Here is a 20,979-nt window from a genome sequence, read left to right as displayed (position 1 = left end):
CTGACCCTGGTCTTGCATCCTGGCCTGGTCAGCCCCAAGCCGTCTGTCCAGAGCAATGCCTCATTGAAGAGCCCTACTTCGCCCGTCGTCTGGGATGCTTCCTATGCCCAGAACCACACATGGCACTGAAGTGAGTATAGGCAGAAGAATAAGAGGAGCCAGAACCCCTAGAAACTGCACAGTGCTAGGGGCAAGGCCGCCCTGCCCACAGGGAGCTGCAGGCTTGCCCTGCCCCATGGATGCAGTGTCCTCAGCCCAGACCCCTTACCCTGTCACTGCCTGGCACAGCTCTGGAGAGACCCCTGGATGCACACAGGGCAGATGAGGGGAGCCCTGCTTCCTATCTCCATGACTACCTGAAGCTGTTTATTTCCCTTCTTCCAAGAGGCTGGACTTCCTTGGAAACCTGATGAAAGCCAAAGACCCTCTCTCCGTCTAGAAAAGCGCTCAGACACCCAGCACGGTGGCCACAGCCTGCAGCCACCCACAGGCTTTCTTGGGGCTGCAGGCTTAAGTAAGACTCCTGGCTGAACCCAAAGAATAAAGCCATCACCTGCCTTAGAAAAGACTGCATGAAGGACCAAGCCCCTTCCTTGCCATCGCCCTGGTCCCTTGAACCCTGGAGGCTGACCCTACCCCCCATTTCCCAGCATGATGGGTCCCCCAGCATGATCATCATCACCCCAATCCCTGCTAGCCCACCGCCTCCCCAAGCTGCTGGCACCCACAGTCCTACACCACTTACAGCTACTTGCAGACTCCTGTTTGCCCCCATGCCCCTCACTCCCAGGATCAAAGGCCTCTTAAGGGCAGATTCCAGGTCTCTGGTCAGTGTTCCTGCCTGGCACAAAACTTCCTCCACAGGGCAGCCTGGGTGGGGCAGCTCAGGCCTCCCCCATGCTATCCAGCTGCTCAGCCCCTACCACCACTCCTGGGCACCCAAGGACACTATGGTGCCTTGTGACCTGGGCCTTCTGGTTGAGGGCTGAGCCTGCATCGTGTGGCCATCCCCTCCTTGCCAGTGGTCTAGCTTCCTTCCCTGCCCAGCAGGTCCCCCTTGGCCCCTCCTTATACTGCCCCCACTCTCTGGGGCCTCCATCCACCACCTGCCTTTGACCTCCTTCTCCACACAGTAGTCCTTAGCCAGGGCTGAGGGCCTGACAGACTCCCCACACCCACCCAATCCCTGGGGATTAAACCTCAGAAATAGTTCTGAACCCTGTCACCACCAGACTCTCAGGATCCAGTTGGGGTTGTGGGGCTGTGACTGCAGTTCCCAGAACCCAGCAAAGTGCCTGGGATTGGTAGAAGTTCTGTGCATTTAGTGAACTGCTACACGGACCAACACCTGAATGCCTGGCCTGGGCCCTGTTCCCACTCCTGTCTGGCAGAGCTGTCAACCTCCCTCCCAGCCTCTGGGGTTACTCCCCCAATGCACCTGACTGCCCCCAAACCTCATGGGAAACAAAGCTCCTCACAGGGCCCAGCTTCCCCTTTCTCCTCCTCAGTGAGCCTTCCTTGACTGCCAGGTGTCCAAGGGCCCCTCCTTTGGGCTCTAAGCAACTTGCACTTGCAGCTGGGGAGCAGGCCCCACTAAGCAGAGGGTGGCCCTCCATGCCCTGAGTATTTCAGGCATGGGGTGTGGGCTTCTTGTGGCACTGACGTTGGGCCACCTGGGTACATTGGGGTCTCTGAGTCCCTCGTCAGTAGCTGGGTGAGGGCACCCCTACCTGGTGGAGCCTGAGGGTATGGTGATTACTCAGAGGGCATTCAGAGCGCTGAGGGCCTGCCGGGGCCCCAAGGTCAGAGTGGGACCTGTCCATGCTAGGGTGGCCACTGAGAGAGCTGACAGCAGGCACTACCCCAAGGTCCTTAAGTGCCCATAATGGCCACCACGCCCCACACCATGCTCCCCTGACAGTTCCTCACCACATGGTTCCTCCTCTGACTGCAGCCTCTCTGGCCGTGCTGGCCCATACCCTCAAGCCCACCCACTTCCAAGGAGCCAGCAGTGGCAGCAACAAGTAGAGGAAAAGCCCGGCACACTCACCGTCTGGTTGTCCTCGTAGAGCTTCAGGTCATAGCCACTAAGCTCCACACAGAAGATGATGGCTGTGACGCCCTCGAAACAGTGGATCCATTTTTTGCGCTCCGACCTCTGCCCGCCCACATCTACCATCTTGAAGGTGAGCTCCTTGAAGGTGAACTTGTTCTCCACAATGCCCGTGGTCATGTCCCGGGAGCGCAGAATGTCCTCAACGGTGGGGATGTAGTCGGGCGCGGCGATGCGCTCCAGGTCGTTCAGGTAGTAGGCGGCGTTGTCTTCCAGGTGGTACTCGCTGGAACGGCCAAAGCAGGCCTGCGCCCCGGGGTCGGCCCACAGCCGCCGCATGACGCCCAGCAGCTCGGGGGTGATCTCACCCTTGCTTTCAGCAGGGCCCGTGAGTGCGAAGAGCTGGACGGCGTCGTAGGCACGGTCCGGGTTGTGGAAGTCGATCTTGAGGGCGGCCAGGGCACGGATGATGCGCGTCAGCGAGTCGATGGCGTTGTAGATGATGAGGGGCTTGTACTCCTTGCAAGCCTCCAGATTGAAGCCCCCGCTGTGGATGATCTTCATCTGCTTCACGATGGTGCTCTTGCCGGAGTTGCTGGTGCCCAGCAGGAGCAGCTTGATCTCACGGCGCTGCCGCTGGCTCTCTGAGCGCAGATGGCGGTCAATTCTCCGGGACCGCCGTGCTGCCTCTTTCTCCTCTGAGCTTTGCCGACATCCCATGGTCCGGCAGCGGCGGGCCCAGATGCAGAGCACGGGACGGGGTGCCTCTCCCTGTCGCCACCAAGCAGCGGACGCTGAGATGTGGGCTGGGTGTGCCCGGCAGATGGAGCCCTGCTGCCCTCGAAGCGCTCAGCGTGGGTGGGGGGGCGAGGCCATGCCACACTGCAGCCCCTGCCCCAGCACCTCTTCTCCAGCTGGCATGGTGATCGCCTGGGTGGAGGAGGTGGCCAGGCCCTCCCTCTAGGGCCACTCCACCTGCCCAGGCCACCGTGGGGCTCGATGGGCCGCAGTCATTCCCTGTCCTCCCGGTGGTGGGAAGCTGTACTCTAGCGTCTGCCTAGGCTGCTGCCGTCGGGCTGCCGGTTGCTGCGGCGGGGCTGCTAAGCGTGGCTGCAAGGCCAGCCACCAGTACCGCGGGCGCTCCCTGCGGCCCCCCTGCCTTGGGCATCCGCCCTTCACCTGCCAACACAGAGAAGAGGGTGAGCCTCCTCCCACCACAGGACGGGTGGGAAAGGGAGACCTCGGACCTCGTTGGGAAGCAGCCCAGAGAACAGTGAGTCAAATCCCCTCCCTTCTTTGGACCTCTGCTGAGTTGTGCCCAAACCCACAGTGAAACAAATGTGCCTGGGAGCCACACCCCGTACCCCTCCTGCGAGCCAGTGTGCCTGGAGCCTGGTGCTTGAGGAAAGCGTGCCCAGAGTCATACGAGGACTTTAACCTTAGGGTTTTCGGAGTGAGGGAGTGAGCCCGGGGCCCTGCCGCCCCTCCCTGCCCACTGGACCCAGCCAACCTCACCCTTCCAGAGTCTCAGTCTCTGGGTCTGGTGGTGGTTAGGATTCAATACAACGATCCTACTGTGATGTCCTCCCCCCACCTCCCTCACTCTCTCCTGTAGCTGCAGGGACTGTACCCACATGTGCCACAGCATCAATGGGTTTACGGTGGGGTCCCATGCCAGGGTAACCGGGTAATCCCCCTCAGCACCTCTCGTGGGAGCTGGATCCTTCCTGCTCTCTTTCAGGGCAGGACATTCACCAGGAGAAGGCTGGCCAGGCCTGGTGTAAGCAGAGAGGCAAGTAGCAGAGCAAGTCCAAGGCAAGGCAAGGGGGCAGTACACAGGCTCCGAGGTCCCAGGCCGTGTCTTTCATGTCCGTGCTCCCACACTGATGGTCAATAAGGAACAGCTGTGCTCACACCCTGGGCAGGGTGTCAGTACCTCAGCACCCAGCTCTCAGCTGCAAGCTCTTCCCGGGCCTCTCCCAATGACCTATGAGCCGCTGGGCCAGGGCCCTCCCAACCAGGGCAGACCCAGAGCTCAGGCTCTGCCCCCACCTGGCGGCCTGCCCCACACAACTCTTAGCTCCTTCCTGCAACCTCTGCCCTGGCCTGGCTGTCTCTGGCAGCCTCCTCATTCTGCTGTAGCCAGCCTTCACCCCTCCTCTCTAAAACCCCCACCTGCCTCATGGCAGGTCCTGGATGGGAAGGACCCAAGGCCAACAGACCCTGAGAGCCAGGGGCCTCATCTCGTTTCCTCAACCGTCCATGCTCCCAGCTGGCCTCTGTGTGTCAGGCCTAGCAGTTCTGCTCTGAAGCAGGCCCTGAGGCCTGTTCTTTCTCTGGACCCACCTGCCTCCATGGCCAGGGGGCCGGCAAGCACCTCTCATGCTACCTTTCCCCCTCAGTTGAACCTTCATGTGCACCCAGTGCTTCCAGGATGATGAGTCTCATCCCAGCTGTGTAGCCTGGGCACTTGACTCCACATTACAGAACCTGTCCCTCACCAGTCTCGAGCATCTCTTAGGGGTAGAGCATTCAGTGCAGGGCCTGGAACCCAGCTAGGGGCAGCCAGTACCCCAGTGTCCTCATCATCTGTGATTGTCCCTTAGAACCGAGCATGGCCTGTGTGCTCAGCCCTTGTCACCTGGGGCCTGGGAGCCGTGCAGTATCCTGCACACCACAGGCATGCAGTGAGCACAGGTGGGAGAGAGGCTGAGGCATGAAGAAGCTGAGGAACTCTGCCCTTTACCCACAGTCCCACTGGACCGTGGGTGGGGTACATCCCCACCATATACCTGCCATGTGAGCAGAGGTCAGGGAAGGAATTCAAGCAGCAGTGAGTTCTAGGTTGTGGGATCACAAGGGTCTTTTTATTTTTTTCTTCCTCTTCTTTGCATTTTACCCTATTTCCTGTATCTTCTTGAATGAATTTTTATTCTAAGAGAGGTTTGTAAACAAGTATCAGGGCATTAACAAGGCCCTGTCTCTCATGCCACCCAGGCTTGCCTCTCTCCATCCTGGACTATGAGAGTGTGGAACAGAGACCCGGTGGCTGCTCCCTGGGCTCTGCTGATGAGCCGGCAGGCCCTCAGGTGTAGAAAGGAGTCCAAAATCCCGCAGCTGCCCAGGGCGCCTGGGGACCCCTCTGCCAGTGCCCTCCCTCCTGAAGGCAAGGCCAGCCATGCTAGTGGTGCCCCATGTTGTCATTATTGTTTTCCTTAATTTGTGTTTGAGAATCTGAGGTCTACTCAGGCCCCAAGTGGCCAGTTCTCCCTGGGCTGGTCAGTGATAGGGACAAAGGTCACACCTGGAATGGCAGGTTTCTACCACTGTTCGCTGCCACCTAGACAAGGAGCAACCAGGCACCAAGTCTACATGCCTTGAGGCACCCTACAGTGACCTAACTCTTAGGAAATGGCCTAGCCCAAAGAGGTGACACGGCCTGGGGTTGTGCCGGAAAGTCCCCTACCTCCATGTGGAGTTACACCCAAAGGGACCAAGACATCGGCCACATCCTCCCAATGCCATGCATGATGGCCCTGTGGCCAGATTCTTCTCAAACCCAAATCCCTCCCCTTGCAGCTTGGGCCTGAGGAGCCTGCCAGGCTGAGCATAGGGCTGTCCTCTGGAGGGCTGTCTCGGTCAGTTAGGGCTGCTGCTCCTCAGTGGCCCCTTGCTTTGCTCCGGTACCGGAACCCCACTTGATCTTCACAGGTCAGCTTACGAGTGTCTGCCATCCCACCATCAGGGCACCCTGTCCCCACCTGTGGCCTGTGCCTCTCTCATCTGTGCCCTCCCTTTCTCTGGTTTCTCTTGCTAGGCTGAGGTTTCCTTAGAACAATGGTGATGCCCTTACCGAACACCAAATACAAAAATACTCAAGATCAAATACTTAAATGTAAGACCTAAAACTATAGCAATCTGAGGAGAAAGCATAGGTCAAGAGCTGCATTGCGTTGCATTTGACGATGGTCTCTTGGATATGACACCAAAGGTCATAGACATCAAAAGGAAAAAAGAGACAAACTGGACTGCATAAAACTTAAAAAAATTTTGTGCAAAAAAAGGCACAATCAACAGGTAAAAAGGCAAATATAGGCTGGAAGCAAATACCTGCAAATAAAATAAATTTTAAAAAAATAAACAAAATTAAATAAATAAAAAATAAAGGGTTAATATCTATAATATACAGAGAAGTAAACCTCAGCAGCAGAACAAATGACCTGACTGGAAATTGGGTGAAGGACTTGAACGCACATTTCTCCGAAGAAGATAAACACATGGCCAGTAAGCGCATGAAAAGATGCTAGGTATAACTGACCGTCGGGGCAGTGAAGATCAAAAAACCACAGTAAGACACCACCACGCACCCAGAAGGATGAGTACTATATTTTTAAAACAACAACAACAACAAGAAAAGGATGAACCGAAATTGGCTCCCTTGCATACTGTTGGTAGAAATACAAAGTGCTACAGCTGCTACGGAAAACAGGAGGGTGGTTCTTCCTCAAAAAAAACTAAGAATAGAATTACCAGCAATTCCACTTCGGGTACACACCCAGGAGAATGGAAATCAGGGTCTTGGAGAGATTTTTTGTGCACCTGTGTTCACAGCAGCACTAACCACGACAGCTAAGAGGTGGCAGCAACCCCAGCTCCAGCTGACAGATGAGTGGACACGGAAAGCACACACACAAAGGAATATTATTCAGCCTTAAAAAGGAAGGACACCTGCTACAACAGGGATGACCCTTGAGGATTTCACACTCGGTGAAAGAAGCCAGTCATGAAAGGACAAATACTAAGTCATTCCATGTCTAGGAGGTCCTTAAAGTTGTCGAATTCATAGAGACAGACGGTTGCATAGCATTATTAATGTATTTAAAACCATGGAACTGCAAACTTAAAAATGGCTAAAATGGTAAGTTTTATATTATGTCTATTTTAACACCAAAAAAAAAAAAAAGTTTTGTGGGTAAGCTATCCCAAAAATAAAAAGAGCGAGGAGGCCACGTGGTACAAGAGAAAGAGGGAGGCCCCCTGCCTGGTCTTGGCTTCCCCCCACCAGTGGAGGGTCGCTTGGGGACCACATCATCCATTCTGTGGACTGGAATGCCTGACTAATGGCCCCCAGCTGGTACCAAGATTCGCTCACCTGGTCTTCAGTCCAAAGCCGCCCTGTCCAAGGAAGTGTGACTTGCGTTTTGGGGAGGTATGCGCTCCATAACCCCAAGGCTGAGAGCTGGGCTTCTGAGAATCAGGAGAGCAGTTTGGGGGCAGTGGGCGGGCAGCCTGGGGCAGACCATGTGGTCCTTGACCAGTGCAGCCACAAGGAAATGTGGGAGTAAAGGGGAAGGAAACAGTCAGGAGGCGATTTTGTGCATCAGCCCAAGTCCATCTGCCATCTGCATGGGGCAGCCACAAACAGTCATATCTGAGGTGGGTCCCTCTTTTAGAGGCACCCTCTTCATTCAGGTCACCAGAACCAAACAAGCAGAAGACCCACTCAGAATTCTTCCTACAGCTCTGCAGGTATGTCCCAGGGCATATCAGTCTCTGTGCCTTGGAACTGGTGGCAGGAACTGGGCTGTGCACAGATACAGGGAGGGGAGGCCTGTGAACAAGTGTATGTGCCAAGGTCCAAAAGGGACCTCAGTTTATTCCCATCCTGAGGCTTGGCTTCTTTGCCTTTATGTGAGCTTCCTGCCAGTCCTCTCTCAGTCTGATCCAGGGCTTTACTGGGCCTCCTCAAACTCCCCAGTCAGCCCAGAGAAAAAGGACCAAGGGCTGGATGACCACATTGTTTCCTGGTTCGATAACTGCTCATGGGTCCCCAGTGCCTGATATCCACAGTCCCCTCACCACAGCACTTCTGGGTCTGGCTGGCAATTACTGAGGAATGGGTGAATGAAAGACTGTACCAGGCAGAGGAAGGTCATGTGCAAAGGCCCTGTGGGCAGGGAGAGACAGACCATGGTGTGAATGGGGAGCTGAAGGAAGGTCAGAGTGGCTGGACAGAAAGGAGAAAGTCACAGGTGAGAGGAGGAGGCAAGGTTGGTCAGGGGCGCCCACTGTGTGGGTGCATGGTTATGACCAGGTGGTTGAGTGTGTGTGTGTGTGTATCTGGGGTCGCACACAGGCAGATGTGTATGTGCCTATTCGCAGGACTGTGTATGTGCACGTGTACTGGTCTAGGCATGCGCCTGTGTGCAGATCCACGGACATGTGTGGGAATGTGTAAGTGCATGTACGTGCCTGTGTGCGGCTACCTGTCGCATGCAGGGAACAGAGATCATACTACATACAGAGGACCACAGAGTGGAGCCGGGCTGAGGTGCGTGAGAGGGGCCGAGGGGGAAGAGTCAGCGTTCCTTACCATTTAGCAGAGCTGGGACTTTGAGCCTGGCACCTGGGCTGGGGCGGGGGGCACTGCTGAATGAAGCAAAGACCCATGCCTGAGTTTACACAGGTGGAGGGAGGTGAGAGTTAGATCAAAGGCAGCAAATGATCTGTGATGGAGAAGGGAGCCAAGCTGCACATGAGTAGGGTCGGGGGTGCTGTGGTAAAGGTTGCTGGTCCATGAAGTGGGCAGGGCTTGCTCCCTGACAGGTAACAGAGCAGATGGTGAGGGGAGTGGAACTGCTGGTTCCAAAGGTGAAAATGTGCTAGGCCAGTCTGAGGGACAGGAAGGAAGGTGGGTAGATGGTGTCAAATGTGAGGGGCTGGCAGTAGAAGGTCACTGTGAAAGCTCCAGCTTTTTCTCTAAGAGAGCTGGATGCCAGCCAGGGTTTGAGCGAGGAGTGTCCTATATGTGAATCAAACGGGATGGACTCCTGTGTGCAGCTATCCAAGTGACAGGGCAGCGGCGTGGGCAAGGGCTAGGGGCAGGGGACACACAGGCTGTATGGTAGACGGTGTCTGGCGACAGAGTGGTGGTAGGGTTCAGGGCACCCTGGGATCTGGCCAGCAGGCTGGGAGTGGGGCCATTCTGGGAGAGGGGACGCTGGGAAGAAGCAGCAGGTGTGCCATGGTGGGCTCTGCTCCATCACGGCCCCTCCCAGGTCTCCCTAACTCACTTATTCACTTGCCTATTATCTAAAGGCTGGCAGGGTGTGAAGCCCAAACCCAGAGTCTATTCAGGGACCCCTCGACAGAAAGCTGCTCTGCTGCCCGCAGCCTCAAGGCCAGATATTTGAGCACACACACCATGTACTCCCTTTAAGACCTGCCCTGCCCTGCCCCCAAGCCCCCGATCCTCGTTCCTGCTCTCTGCCTGACAGGCTCAGCCCGTCCTCATGTCTCACTGCCCCCTTCCCCCAGACATGACCCTCTCCAGTCTCCACTCCCATCACAGGTGCTGGGTAACAGCCCTAAGCCAGGGGCTGGGAGTATGGTATTGACTCCTTTCTGGGGCCTTTCCACACTCTGGTGCTCTGTACCCCGGATGCCCACCACATCAGGCGGCGGCTCTCCCCAGGTGCATCCCACATGGCCTGGCACAGAGTCATGGCCACTACTATCCTCAGTCACGCTGAGTTAAGGGCCAGGGCATAGCAGGGCAGAGCCAGGCTCTGTGACACCAGCTCCTCCCAGACCCTCCCCCCAGAGGAAAAGAGCCCAGAGTCAAGGTCACCAAGGTGTTGCTGCCCAAGCCAGGCTAAGCCCGAGGTTCGCCAGGGAGAGCAGACGGCTTATCAGCTTACAGGACTGGAGAAGGCCTGACCTGGTGGCCGGGGCCCGCTCATCACCGGGCACCCACTTCCTTGGAGGGAGGTAGAAGCAAGAAGCCAAGCCCCTCACTTTGTGGACTCCTCCCTACCCAAGGAAAGCCCACTCCACGCTGAGTCCCGGACCATCAGAAAGGGGTGAGCCAGGGAGGGGAGTTTGGCCCCACTGAGGAGGCAGGCCCGCAGCTAGACTGAACGGAGAGAGAGGCACGGTTGTGTCTGGCGTCCAAGCAGAGGCCACTCAGATGGCCAGGTATAGGGCGGCGGGTGGGGGACACAGGTAGAACCCCAGAGGCACAGGGAAGCCCAGGTTTCAGGGCCAGCAGGCAGGGTTAGACCACATACCCAGGGCACCCGTGGGCCCTGAGTCTTCCCTCACACACACCCCCAGCCTGATGCTCCCTAGAGTGCTCAGCCCCCCTCAGTGTGAGGATCATCAGTCTGAGGTCCTGGCCTTTCCACTGACCCAGAGCTGTCTGCCCATCGCCCCCTGGGGAGGCCAAGCATCAGCCTGCCTGGGCAGGGCTATGACTCAGCACCACTGTCCCCTGGCCCCACCCACTGCCCCAGCTTGCTCAGACACCTTCCGCTTTGGCAGCAGCAGCTCTCCCACCTGCCAGCTCCACCTTGGCACCCAGCAGCTGCTCTGTGGTGACCTGGAGTGGGAGGAGGGTGGAGGCCCATCCCCGGTATCTGTGACCTCAGGCTCTGCCGCACGTCAAGGCCCCTGGGCAGAGCAGGGAGGACCCTGCTCCAAGTCCCGGTAGGCCCATGGCTCGGCATCTGCAGGCACTGGCAGGACAGGCACATTGGGGCCCACACACCTCCGCTGCTGAGCTTGGCTGGCCTCGGCTGGCAGGTCAGAAGGGGTGTTCCCATGGCCTCCTGGGGCCAAACTCACCCAGGTCATTCCTATTTTCTTCTTCTAGAGAGTGGGGCCCCCTCCCTGCCCTCCGGAACTGCTGTCCCTGCGTCAGCTCCCACCGTGGCTCTATTTTAGAAACATTAGGTCCGGAAAAGCCTCTGCCTGCACGGTCACTGATTATCGGTTTTCCTCCCCTCTTAGTAAGGAAATGGTTCCCACTGCCCTTTCATGCCTGGCGTCCTGGAATCTGATGTTCTACTTTTCAGTTGACATTTGTCCTCCCTCTTTCCTGCCTGAGTGTCTTGTGCCAGGTTCCTTCTCAGAGCCCAACCTGGACCTGCGGGGGTCTTCTTGGCGGCTCCTCTGTGGTCTCGGATAAGCCAATGACCTTTCCGTGCCCAGTTCTTCTGCTGGGTCGGACTTCCCTTTCCTTCCAACTCCTCGCCTCTTCCCAGTCTGAATGCGGCGAGGCCCGAGCTAGGGCATCTGCCTCTCCAGCACCACTGTACCCACCCGCTAGCCCTCCACAGTATCAGTGGCCCCTTCCGTATGCCATACAGAGATAGGAACGAGGGTCTGAGGAGCAGGGGACCTGAGCCTGCAGGGCTCAGCTTCCCCACCGTAGGGACTTCTGTTCCCCCAGCACAGCCTGCTCACCCGCTCTGACAGCGTTGCTCTTTACATTAACTTGCACTTTTTACTGAAATGGCTGTACTTTAAGAACGACTTCATATTCCTACTTAAGTGGAAAGCTGGAGTCACCACAGGCAGAAGTAACCTAAAGTACGAGCTGGTGTTGCCGTGGCTTGCAGGGACGCCCGCCTGTGGAAGGGCCTGCAGAGTTCTCGCTGTTTGTTAAACGACCAGGATTAGCGCACTGGAGGGTGCGAGAGTCACACTGGCACCAAACAGGGATTTTCTCCTTGAAGGAAAGGGATCGAGAGCGAAATGAAAAAGGATTACCCTCAAAAAGGATTACCCTCCTCACGGGGAGGCCAAGTGCTGCTCCCAGCTGTGGCCTCAGGCCACCTCGTATGATGTGAGCATCAGGGAACCTGAGCCCAGAGGTCTTCTAGCTGGGACCCCTGGGACAGAGGCAGTGGGGCTGGAGGGTCAGCACTGCATCCCTTGTCCTAATTCAGAGGCTGTCTGTCGTCTCAGGAAAGGGTGCCATCCCCACCTGTTGCTCCCTCTTCTGCTTGGTTCCATTTGCCTGTTCATCAGGGCACCCTCTGCTGCTTCTCCTGTCACTAAATGACCTAGCACGAGGTGCACTGGGCATCTGCACCCAGGCCCTCTACCCTCAGATCCAGACGGGCAGTCAATCCATTAACCACTGGGCCCCAAATGAGCATCACTGTGCCCTCTGGGAATCAAGCCTGGTGTGCAGAGACTCTGCTCTGAACTTGGAGACATGGGTGGGGGAGGGGTGGAATAAGCTGAGTCTGTCCCGAGGAGCACGTGTTCTGGCTGGGGAGACTGTGAGCATGTAAGTCTGCAAGGCCACTTCTGATAAAGGGACAGCACTGTGGAGGCTAGGGGTGCGGAGGCATGTGGCAGGAAGGTCCAGGGAGGTGACACTGGATGAAACACGATCATAAGAAGCTGCTGTTGTGTGAGGGTGGGAGGGGGGCCAGAGCAGGAGGCAGGCAGGATGGTGATACCTAAAGGGACACTGCCCCAGGTGCTTGGTTAGGCGGAAGACCCTGCTAGGCCTGGGCCCAGCTCAGAGCAGGCCCACCCAAGCCTCGTCCTTCCCATGGTTTCCTAGGGAGTGGCTCAGTGATGGCTGCTGTGGCAGAGACCCCCGCCCCCAGGGGCCAGAAGGCAGAAACTGTCCTAATTGAGACCCTCTTTCTCCCATGGAAGTGCCTTTGGTGGGGTAGAGGGGTGCATCAACCTACCCCAGACCTGTGGGCAGTCTGCTGCCACTCCCTGTGTGGGATGCTGGACATGTGGGTTCTCCCGAAAGGCTGGCAAAGCAAGGCCAGCAAGTGAGGCTGAATGCACCATGTTCCCTCACACATTAGAGCTCGTGGGCCTGACCGACAGCACGTATGGCAGAATCTGGGTCGGCCCATTCCAAATGCCTGGATGGTTTTTGACACAACAACACATATTTCTGGATGAAAAAGTCGTATCTTCCTGAGGAGATAAAAGCCCCTCCTTGCCTTGATGCCAGTAATACTGGATCGGGGCAGGGATAGACCACCCTCCTAGGAGCTACCCTCTAGGGAAAGCCCGGCTCCATACCCCACCTCTTTCTTCCTGTGACCCCTGCTAGAAGCCTGGTCCCCGCCTCCCTGGCTGTGTCTCCTGTTCCCCCATGCCACCGTGCTCCGCCCCAACCCACCCCACTGAAAACATCTCCCTCTAAGGCCAGGCAAGGGCCTTTCTCCCTGAGAGGGCTCCCTGACCGCTGCAGTGACAGGCGGCCCCCTTAGAGCCTGAAGGGCTCAGTGGTGACTTGCCACCTGGCCTTGTGTGATCTTGAGTGAAGTGTTGTGGCCATTGGCTCAACGCTGGACTGGACTTCACCCATGGAGAGTCCAGCAGGGATGCCCAGGACTGGCCCTTCCTTGGCCTCTGGGCTGCTGGCAGGCCTGCACGCACCTACCCTGAGCACACCCACCAAGCCCTCGGGTGGGTCTGGTCTCCTGCTCGAGGCCCACCTTACCCTCCCTCTCCCTCTCCCTCACCAGCTCTGTAAAGATGTGCAGAACAGATGGATGGGTAGATGGACGAAGACCAAAAATTACTGGTTCACAGCTCCAAAGCTTCCCAGAACTCCCTTCTGAGTGTGTTACCTCACATGACCTTGACTGGGGGCCTGCATGGAGGGTCTACTACTGTCCAAACTGACCCTCTAGGACCCCAGCAGGGGACTTGGACCCCTCTGCCTATGCCCACCCTTCCCAAGCTGTAGGCAAGATCCTCCAGAACCCTTCTGCCTTCCCCTCCTACCACCCCTGGCAATTTGCCCTGCCCCTTCCTGCCCTAGCCAGCTTGCCCACCGCCCCCCCCCACCATCCCGATCATTTCTCTTCTTGCTGAAAATAAGACAGAAGCCCAGGCAGGGCGTAGGGGGAGACAGTGCATCTCTGCACCCTGGCCCTCCTACCTGGTGTACCAGCATCTCCTGGTCTCCCTCAGGCTGAGGGACACCCAATTGCCTGCAAGTTACTCCTGGCCTCTCCCCTGGGGTGGTCCTGAGGAAGGGGCTTCCAGGTTGGCCTGTCCAGGAGGGAGCTCTCCAGTGTGGTCAAGCAGCCCCTTCCCCAGCTCTTGTCTGTCACAGGCAACCTTTCTAAGTAGAGGGACCTACCCCTCCCTGTTCTCTTGTCAACAACAACACCAACACCAACACTACCAACCCTATAGATAATTATATATACCATAATTATGGGTATATTTTTAAGATATGTTAATGACCAAAAGTTGCCATCGAAGTTGGGACTGCTGGCTGGTTGGCATATTGAAACACAATGTAAAGCAGGGAGTCATAAGAAATGATAATCTGAACTTTAAACATTTTAACTTAAAACAGATAAATCATAAACTCCTCCCCCAATTTTGGGGGCAGGCCATCTTTTCTCAAAGCACAGGCTCACTTGCTGGAGTTACTGTCACTGTTCCTTCTCAAACCACAGCACACTACGGGTGACATCCAGTTGACTTTCCCATGTGGCGTGCGGTGGCAAAGTAACTGGGACGCGAATCCTGGGTCATCATGGTTCTTTGTCCCCGTCTTACCGCTGTCATGCCCACACCAAACCAACCATAGCTTTTACTGAGGCTTTCCAGAGCATCCACTGAGTTTCCACAAAAGTCCCCCCTACATTCATATTTCATCAGCTTGTACAGTATTCAAGGGCGCAGTCACAATGCCAAGTAGGGATGGCACCCATGGGTTTAGGCCGGACAGCACTGACTCTAAGCAGTGGGCACCAAAGTGCAGGGCACATTCTCCAGTGAGCACAGAGCACCCCTATTCATTCAGTGAGTATTGGTGATGGGGGTAAGAGGGTTTCTGAGCACCATGCTTTCTATACGGTTTGTAAATGATCCATCATTTCATTTATCACAACAGCGTTTTTGAAAAACGGGAGCATGTGCACACGCGAGACACTTCGGAGCTGGGGAAACATGGCTCCGCACGGATGGGTTCTCTGGTGCCTCCCCACAGCCACCAGGGCCCTGGCTAGTGCGTTAGCTTATCCATGTCCCCCCCCAGCTGGCCCGACTGGCCTGGCACTGGCACCCTACAGATGGGCTCCCCTTAAAACCAGCCCCCCCTTTCTTGGCCCCTTCCTAGCTCCCTGCTTATTTCAGAGCCAGAGGCAGGAGGACAGGCGAAGGACCGAAGTTGAGTGCACCGTGTCCCCAGCTGCAGAGAGGCCCTGACAAATGGCTCTACCCCAGTGAGGCAGGCTCTTGGCCTCAGGGTACCACTGAAGATGAGCAGGGAGGCCCTTCCCTGTGGCATCGTGCTGTCCCATGGCTCCGGATGCCCACAGAGTGAAGGCTGACCAGATGAGATGTGATAGCGTGGCCTGAGGAACACTGACTCAGGAGGAAATCAGGCCAGAGATTTCTCTGGGCCAGGAGCAAATAAATAAATAAAAACGGAAAGGTTTCACATACAAGAGGGAAGGAGGCCCTGATGGGCAGGGAAAACACATAGCCTTTACTGAAAGCTGAATGGAAGGGGTTGCTGCCTGGGGTGGAGCCTGGCTCCCCCTTTCTGTAGCGAAGGTAACTGGTAACTTTTGGTCAGGCCCAGAAGCACCTGGGTGGAGACTCTGATTTAACCTGAGTCTCTTGCCCTGCAAGTTCTGGCCTCTGAGTGTGGTGGCTCAAGATCCCATGCCCCACCCTGGCTACCCCCCAGGCCAGACCCTCTTTGCTGAGGACTCTATGGGTCAGGCAAGTGCACAGCTCCTTCCCTGAGTCCCTCCTGCCACCCTGCAGGTCCTTTCTTGGCTTCCCACCTGGAAGGTGAGCACTATCTCCTATCTGTTTCCTTTTTCACCTTGCCCTACCCCACCGTCTGCTTCCCCAGCCCCCTGAACTCATGTGAGCCTGCAGGCTGTGGGTCTGGGGCCCCTGTTCTCTTGCCTATGCCCAGCCACCCCGAGGAGTCTGCAAGCCAGCAGCAGCCTCTGACCTGTTGATGGGATGCTCAAGAAGCAGAGCCTGAAATGGGGATTCTTGGGCCCATGACTGGTTGAGGGAGCAAGTTCAGGAGAGAGAGAGGCAGAATGGGGCCAGGGAGGGAACCAGGTGGAGGTGAGGTTTCAGATGCCCTTTTGGTGCAGCCTGATCCCTGGGCGCTCTGGAGCCTGAATGAAATCAAGGCTGTCCCACCTCGAGAGATAGGGCAAAGCCTCCCAGGGCCCAAGGCAGTTCTCCGGCAAGGGGTGCAGCCATGAGCAGGTAGGTAACACTGATGTGGTGGGGGACAGTGTGCCTGCAGGGAAGGGGATCTGAGGGCACCTGTGGCGTCTACTGCATGCTTGCCTTCCCTCTGCCCACACCGCTTCCTTTCTGACAGAATCCAGAGCCTCAGGTCAGGGCTGGCCTCAGGGGAGCCCTGTGTCTGCAAATAGCCACCTACCTCCCAGGCCCCAGCCTCTCAATGGAGACTGTTACAGTGACCTCTCAGACACCCCTCCTCTCTCCTGGCCCTGGCACTCTGCTCCCCCAGCCGCCAAGGGGGTCCTTGTCGTATTACAAGGCAGAGCATCTGTCTCTCCTGTGCTCAAAACCTTCCCATGGCTGGTCACCTCAATTCTGAGCCAGAGTCTGGGGCCCCAGGGTGATGTGCTCCCTCCCCTCTCCATCCCTGCTGCACTAGCCCTCCTGCTGTCTCTCAAGTGTCATCCACACTCTCAATCCAGAGCCTCTGCAATGGCTCTTCCCTCCCCCTAGAATACTCTTTGTCCAGAGAGCCAATCAATCCATCCTTTCCCCAAATGGTGCAGAGGTGCCCTCCTGCCCATCCTATTTATGACTCTCCAAATGTCTCACAACACTGTATTTTCTAACATGGTGGGTGCATAAGTCCCTTATCATATTTACTGCCCTCCCCCACTCACATTTACAGAATGCCAGCTTCACAGGGCAGGGGCTGTTGGTCTGTCACTGATGTGTCCCACCGGCCCACAGGTACCTGACAGGAAGCAGGTGCTGAAAAATCCACCTCAGCCCTTTGTACTGAGTGAGGGAAGGGCCAACTCATCACTGGGAGGGAACAGCAGGGACTTCTGGGAAGTTTTCCAGAAAGGCCCTTGGCCTTCCCCCAGATGGACACCACAGATGTGTAGCCCCCTCTCATCTAGCCTTGGCCAACTCTGATACTGCTCTGCCTCTGAGCCACTGGCCCAGGATGTCCCTTCATCTGCTAAGCCTATCAGGACTGGGCTCCCATTGCTGCCATTGAAAGCTTGCCCCCATCCTGACTCTACCCCAACCTCAAGACCCTGAGGTTCCCTCACAAGTCCTGGTCCCCACTCTTGGTCTCCTCACCCAGCCCCAGCCTTGCTGTGCCAGTGACAAGCCAGAGCCTGGGGCTGCAGCTCACCCTCTGCCCCAGGCCTCGGCAGCCACAGCGGCCATTCCCTCCACACTCCCTCTACCCACACTGGCTCTCCATTCTTCACCTGCCACAGGAGAGCCCCAGAACAGTCAGCGAGACAAGACTACCACACACAAGGATGCAGGCCACAGAGGGGCTGAGCCCAGTTGAGGAGCTGGAGGGGCTGGGGCAGGGATGATGGGTGTGGCATGGCTGTGGGGCTTCCTGGAGAGGGCGGGTGGTGTTGGGGCACAGACAGCCCCATCAGTGCTTCCACACCCTCCTCCCTGCCATGGCGTGGGGCAGGGCTGGAGATGTGCATGCGTACGTGCGTGGTGTTATCATAGAGGAAATCGATGCCTGGCACTGGCCCAGTGTTTAAGGGAAATGAATAGATTTTGGCCGAGGACAAAGAGAGTTTGATTAATCAAAAATTGGATAATGGAAGCAACACTCTAATTATTTTTCTTCCCAGCATTTTATCGAGAAATATGTTTGCACAGCATATCAGAGGTAACGGAGTGGGTGAGGGAGGGTGACCACGCTGGAGGAAAGATCAGCTTGGAGACAGGGCCACTGCACCTCACAATGTGCTGATTGGGGCAGGCCGGTGGTCTGGCTGTCTGGGGTCCTGGTGGTTACTTCATGGGGCCACGGGAAGCAAGAGGGGACATGTGGTACAGGCCAGAGGCCGCACACAGCTGGGACAGCCTGGTTGCAGAAGACAGGGTGGGTAGAGGTGCCTGCTGCCATGGAGGCCAGGGGGTGTAGAGGTAGGGTATTACTAGCTCAGGTCATCAGGACCTGATGGAGCCAGGGTGAAGGCTGTAGGTGTCAAGTCTTCTAACCCTTGGTCAAGGAGGGTCTTCAGAAGTCCCTCTCAGCAATTGGAGCAATTTCCCATGTTTGCCCTAGTGAAGCTGGGTGAGCCACCCCATGGCTGAGGTCTGACAGAACCACGTGACCCCACGGGATGGTCCCCTACCTCTCCCTTGTCACTCCCTCCTTCTGCCTGCACTGTCCTCACTGCTACAACACCATTTCTGTGGTCACCTGGGGTGGTCCTAATTCCAGGCAGCTTATGAGCCTGAGGCTCCTTCAATTGCTCATTCATTAGGGGTACAGAAAGAAGCTGCCACGGGAAGCGGTCCACAGCGACCTGAGCTGTCTGTTAGAATGCTGGCTGCGGAAGCACTGAAGAGGAGACGAGTTCTCACCTAATCTGGGGGTCAGAGCTGGGGTCCAGAAGAAGGGGCACAGAAAGAGAGATGAAGACCGAGCTGCAGCTTCTAGGCGAGAGTGAGGGTGAGGCGGGTGGGGTTGGCCAGTCCCTGGTGAAGACCTCCAAGTATAAATCCTCCCCCAGTACCCATGGTAGGCGTCACTCACCAACCATGACCACTTTCCCTCTAAGCCACAACTCAGCCTCGGGAATCTTCTTAACACTGTGTGCCCGGGGCAGCCACTCCAGAGTTAGTGCAAGAAATGAGAACTATCTGTACCTCTGACCAAGGCCAATTTAAAGGTGAGGACACCGAGGCTCCATGAGTGCAGAGAATTTATCAGCATCAACATTGCAGGACTAGAACCCAGGCCTCCTGATTTCCCATCTAGTACTTTTTCCTCTGCACCTGGCTGCTCTGCTGAGCTAATCTTGGGGGCACAGGGGTTATCTGGAAAGGCCACTCAGCCATCACATGGTCACCACAGATCACCGTGTTCCTTTCCTACTGCCAGGATCTTGACTTGCTCTCTTAGGACAGCTTCCCGTGGACATGCCTCATGTCATGACCATTTGAAATGCCCGTGTCTGACCAAGGCCTCATCCAGGCACACCCCAACACTGCAGGGCCAGGTGTCAGCCTAAGGCCTCTGATTTCCAGTTGCAGGGACCTGTGCCTGTGATGGCAGTTTGAGAAGCTGGACAGCCACCTTTCTTGGCTTGGGAGTGAACCGCAGTCGGGCCTCACTGGCGCCCAGCCTGTGGTGTCCATCTGTAGGTGGTTTGTGTTTGTCCGTCAAACCTAAAGCCCGAACACACACCTCTGGGGACCCAAAAGCATAACCTCTGGGGAGTGGAGGACTGAGCTAGAGCAGTGGTTCTCCAGTGTGAGGGCTATAGCCATCCAGGGGGCCCAGCCTCTGCATGAAAGCGGCACAAAAGCTCCTGTTTGCCCTGTCTCCTCACCAGTATTGACTTCCCCTCCAACGGTGATTCGCTGAGACCCTACTGTGGCAACGCCGGGCTCTGGGGGCTGGATTGACAGTGGCAAACAGCAGCAAAGGTCTTGACCTCCCAGAGCTTACATTCAGATTCAGGAGAGATGGTAAACACAAATAAGACAGGTAGTAGTTTACGTCATGATGAGTGCTAAAGGGGCAAACAGATGCAATCACCACTGGGGAAAGCCACCCCATCTTCTCCCTATGTCTCCATCTCCTCAACTGTGAGGACAAAACCAAGGTAGAATTCAGTCCCCTCTTGGAGGAACTGGTAGTGGAAGTGGGCTGAAGGCACCTTCCGGCTGTACTCCACAGCAGATCCCGCTGCTGCCCCAGTGAATGCCTATGTCTGGGCTCTGGGGGAAATGTGCACAACTGAGCCCACTGTCCTCTGCTCCAACACCACAACCTTGACCTCCATGACTCACAGTGGCATGGGCCTTGCTGAGGGTGTTAGGGCTCAGGTCCCGGAAGCCGGTCTGCAGCATTCTCCATCGCAGGGGTTGGGGAAGGCTGTCAGTGGGGGCAGGGTCTCTTTCGGAAAGGTTTGCTCAAACCACTGCCCAGTCTGCTGGGAGAGCCACCGCCGGCCTGGAAGAGCCCTCAGGGATGGGTGTGTTTCTGGTAGAGGCTGCTGGAAGGAATGTGGGGCTTGACACTGTGAGGCCTCTCCCTGCACCGTGGTTTTTAACAGTCTCGCTTCTTAGCACTTTTTGATGGATTCTCCAGGGATGTCTCTAAAAGAGAGTTATACCTTAATTTAGAAGCAAATAACTTAAAACTCTGTGATGTAGCAGGTTCCTTTGGAAAAGAGATGAACTCAAGGAAGCCATTGTTGTGTGAAGTCACCCGCCATGCTCACCTGGGTCCTGCCAACGGACTGCCCAGCCCTCAGCCCTCAAGTTGTGCCCCCTGCCCAAGGCCACAGGGGGTCAAGGGACAGAGAGGGAGGAAGCAACACTCACAGGAGGCCAGGGTGAGGCTCGCAGGCTGGCTCCGACTGACCCTAGTGGTCCCAAGTGCCAAACACAGCCCACCTGCCTCCCTGCCCAAGGGATGCAAGTGAAGGGGAGCCTGGGTGGCGGGCCCATGGCACTGCCCTCCCAGTGCCACAATCAGGCCCCAGGCCTGGTTTAATGCTCTGTTGTCTTGAAAGGTTTAAAAACTTAACAAGGGCCCCACAAATTATGTAGCTGGACCTATCCACCATGTTGCTTAGTCCGCATGCACCCCACACATACCTCGATGTTTGCCTCTAGAGACCCGCCCCCTTGGGAACATCCTCTTCTGCACTGCCCCCACCCCCCTCAGCCGCAACCTGTCCCCCACCATGTTGCCATCATGATTGTGCTTCTACCTTACTTGCTCATCCATCTTTCTAAATCTCTACTTTCTGGAAGCTCCTTCTCAGCACATCCTCTAGGTGGTGAGGGCCTCGAGGCCTACTCAGTCCCTCTAGACCAACCTACCCTTGATCTCCAAGTGCCCTTGGCCAGTCCCACACACCTGGTGCCAAGGACTCCAGGTTTCTACCTCT

General features: G+C 56.5%; 2 protein-coding genes across 5 annotated transcripts in view; one reads left to right on the top strand and one right to left on the bottom strand.

The window, feature by feature from the left end:
• The window catches only part of RSPH14 (radial spoke head 14 homolog), a 76,726-nt gene that overhangs the window by 41,553 nt on the left and 14,194 nt on the right, over positions 1-20,979 (top strand). The window lies entirely within an intron of this gene.
• The window catches only part of GNAZ (G protein subunit alpha z), a 52,660-nt gene that overhangs the window by 27,560 nt on the left and 4,121 nt on the right, over positions 1-20,979 (bottom strand). For 2 of the 4 annotated variants that reach the window (XM_046024925.1, XM_046024923.1), the window contains one exon: positions 2,051-3,232. In XM_046024925.1, coding sequence (XP_045880881.1) covers positions 2,051-2,773 — 723 coding nt within the window. In that variant the 5' untranslated portion in view covers positions 2,774-3,232. Of the gene's footprint in view, positions 1-2,050; positions 3,233-3,757; positions 4,498-19,870; positions 20,180-20,979 lie in introns of those variants that run through there. The other 2 variants (XM_046024924.1, XM_046024922.1) reach the window with 2 other exon arrangements.

Source organism: Meles meles, chromosome 12 (genome assembly GCF_922984935.1).
Source record: "Meles meles chromosome 12, mMelMel3.1 paternal haplotype, whole genome shotgun sequence".
NCBI classification, from domain to species: Eukaryota; Metazoa; Chordata; class Mammalia; order Carnivora; family Mustelidae; genus Meles; species Meles meles.
Note: the sequence above shows the minus strand (reverse complement) of the source record. Positions and strands in the feature narration are given on the sequence as shown.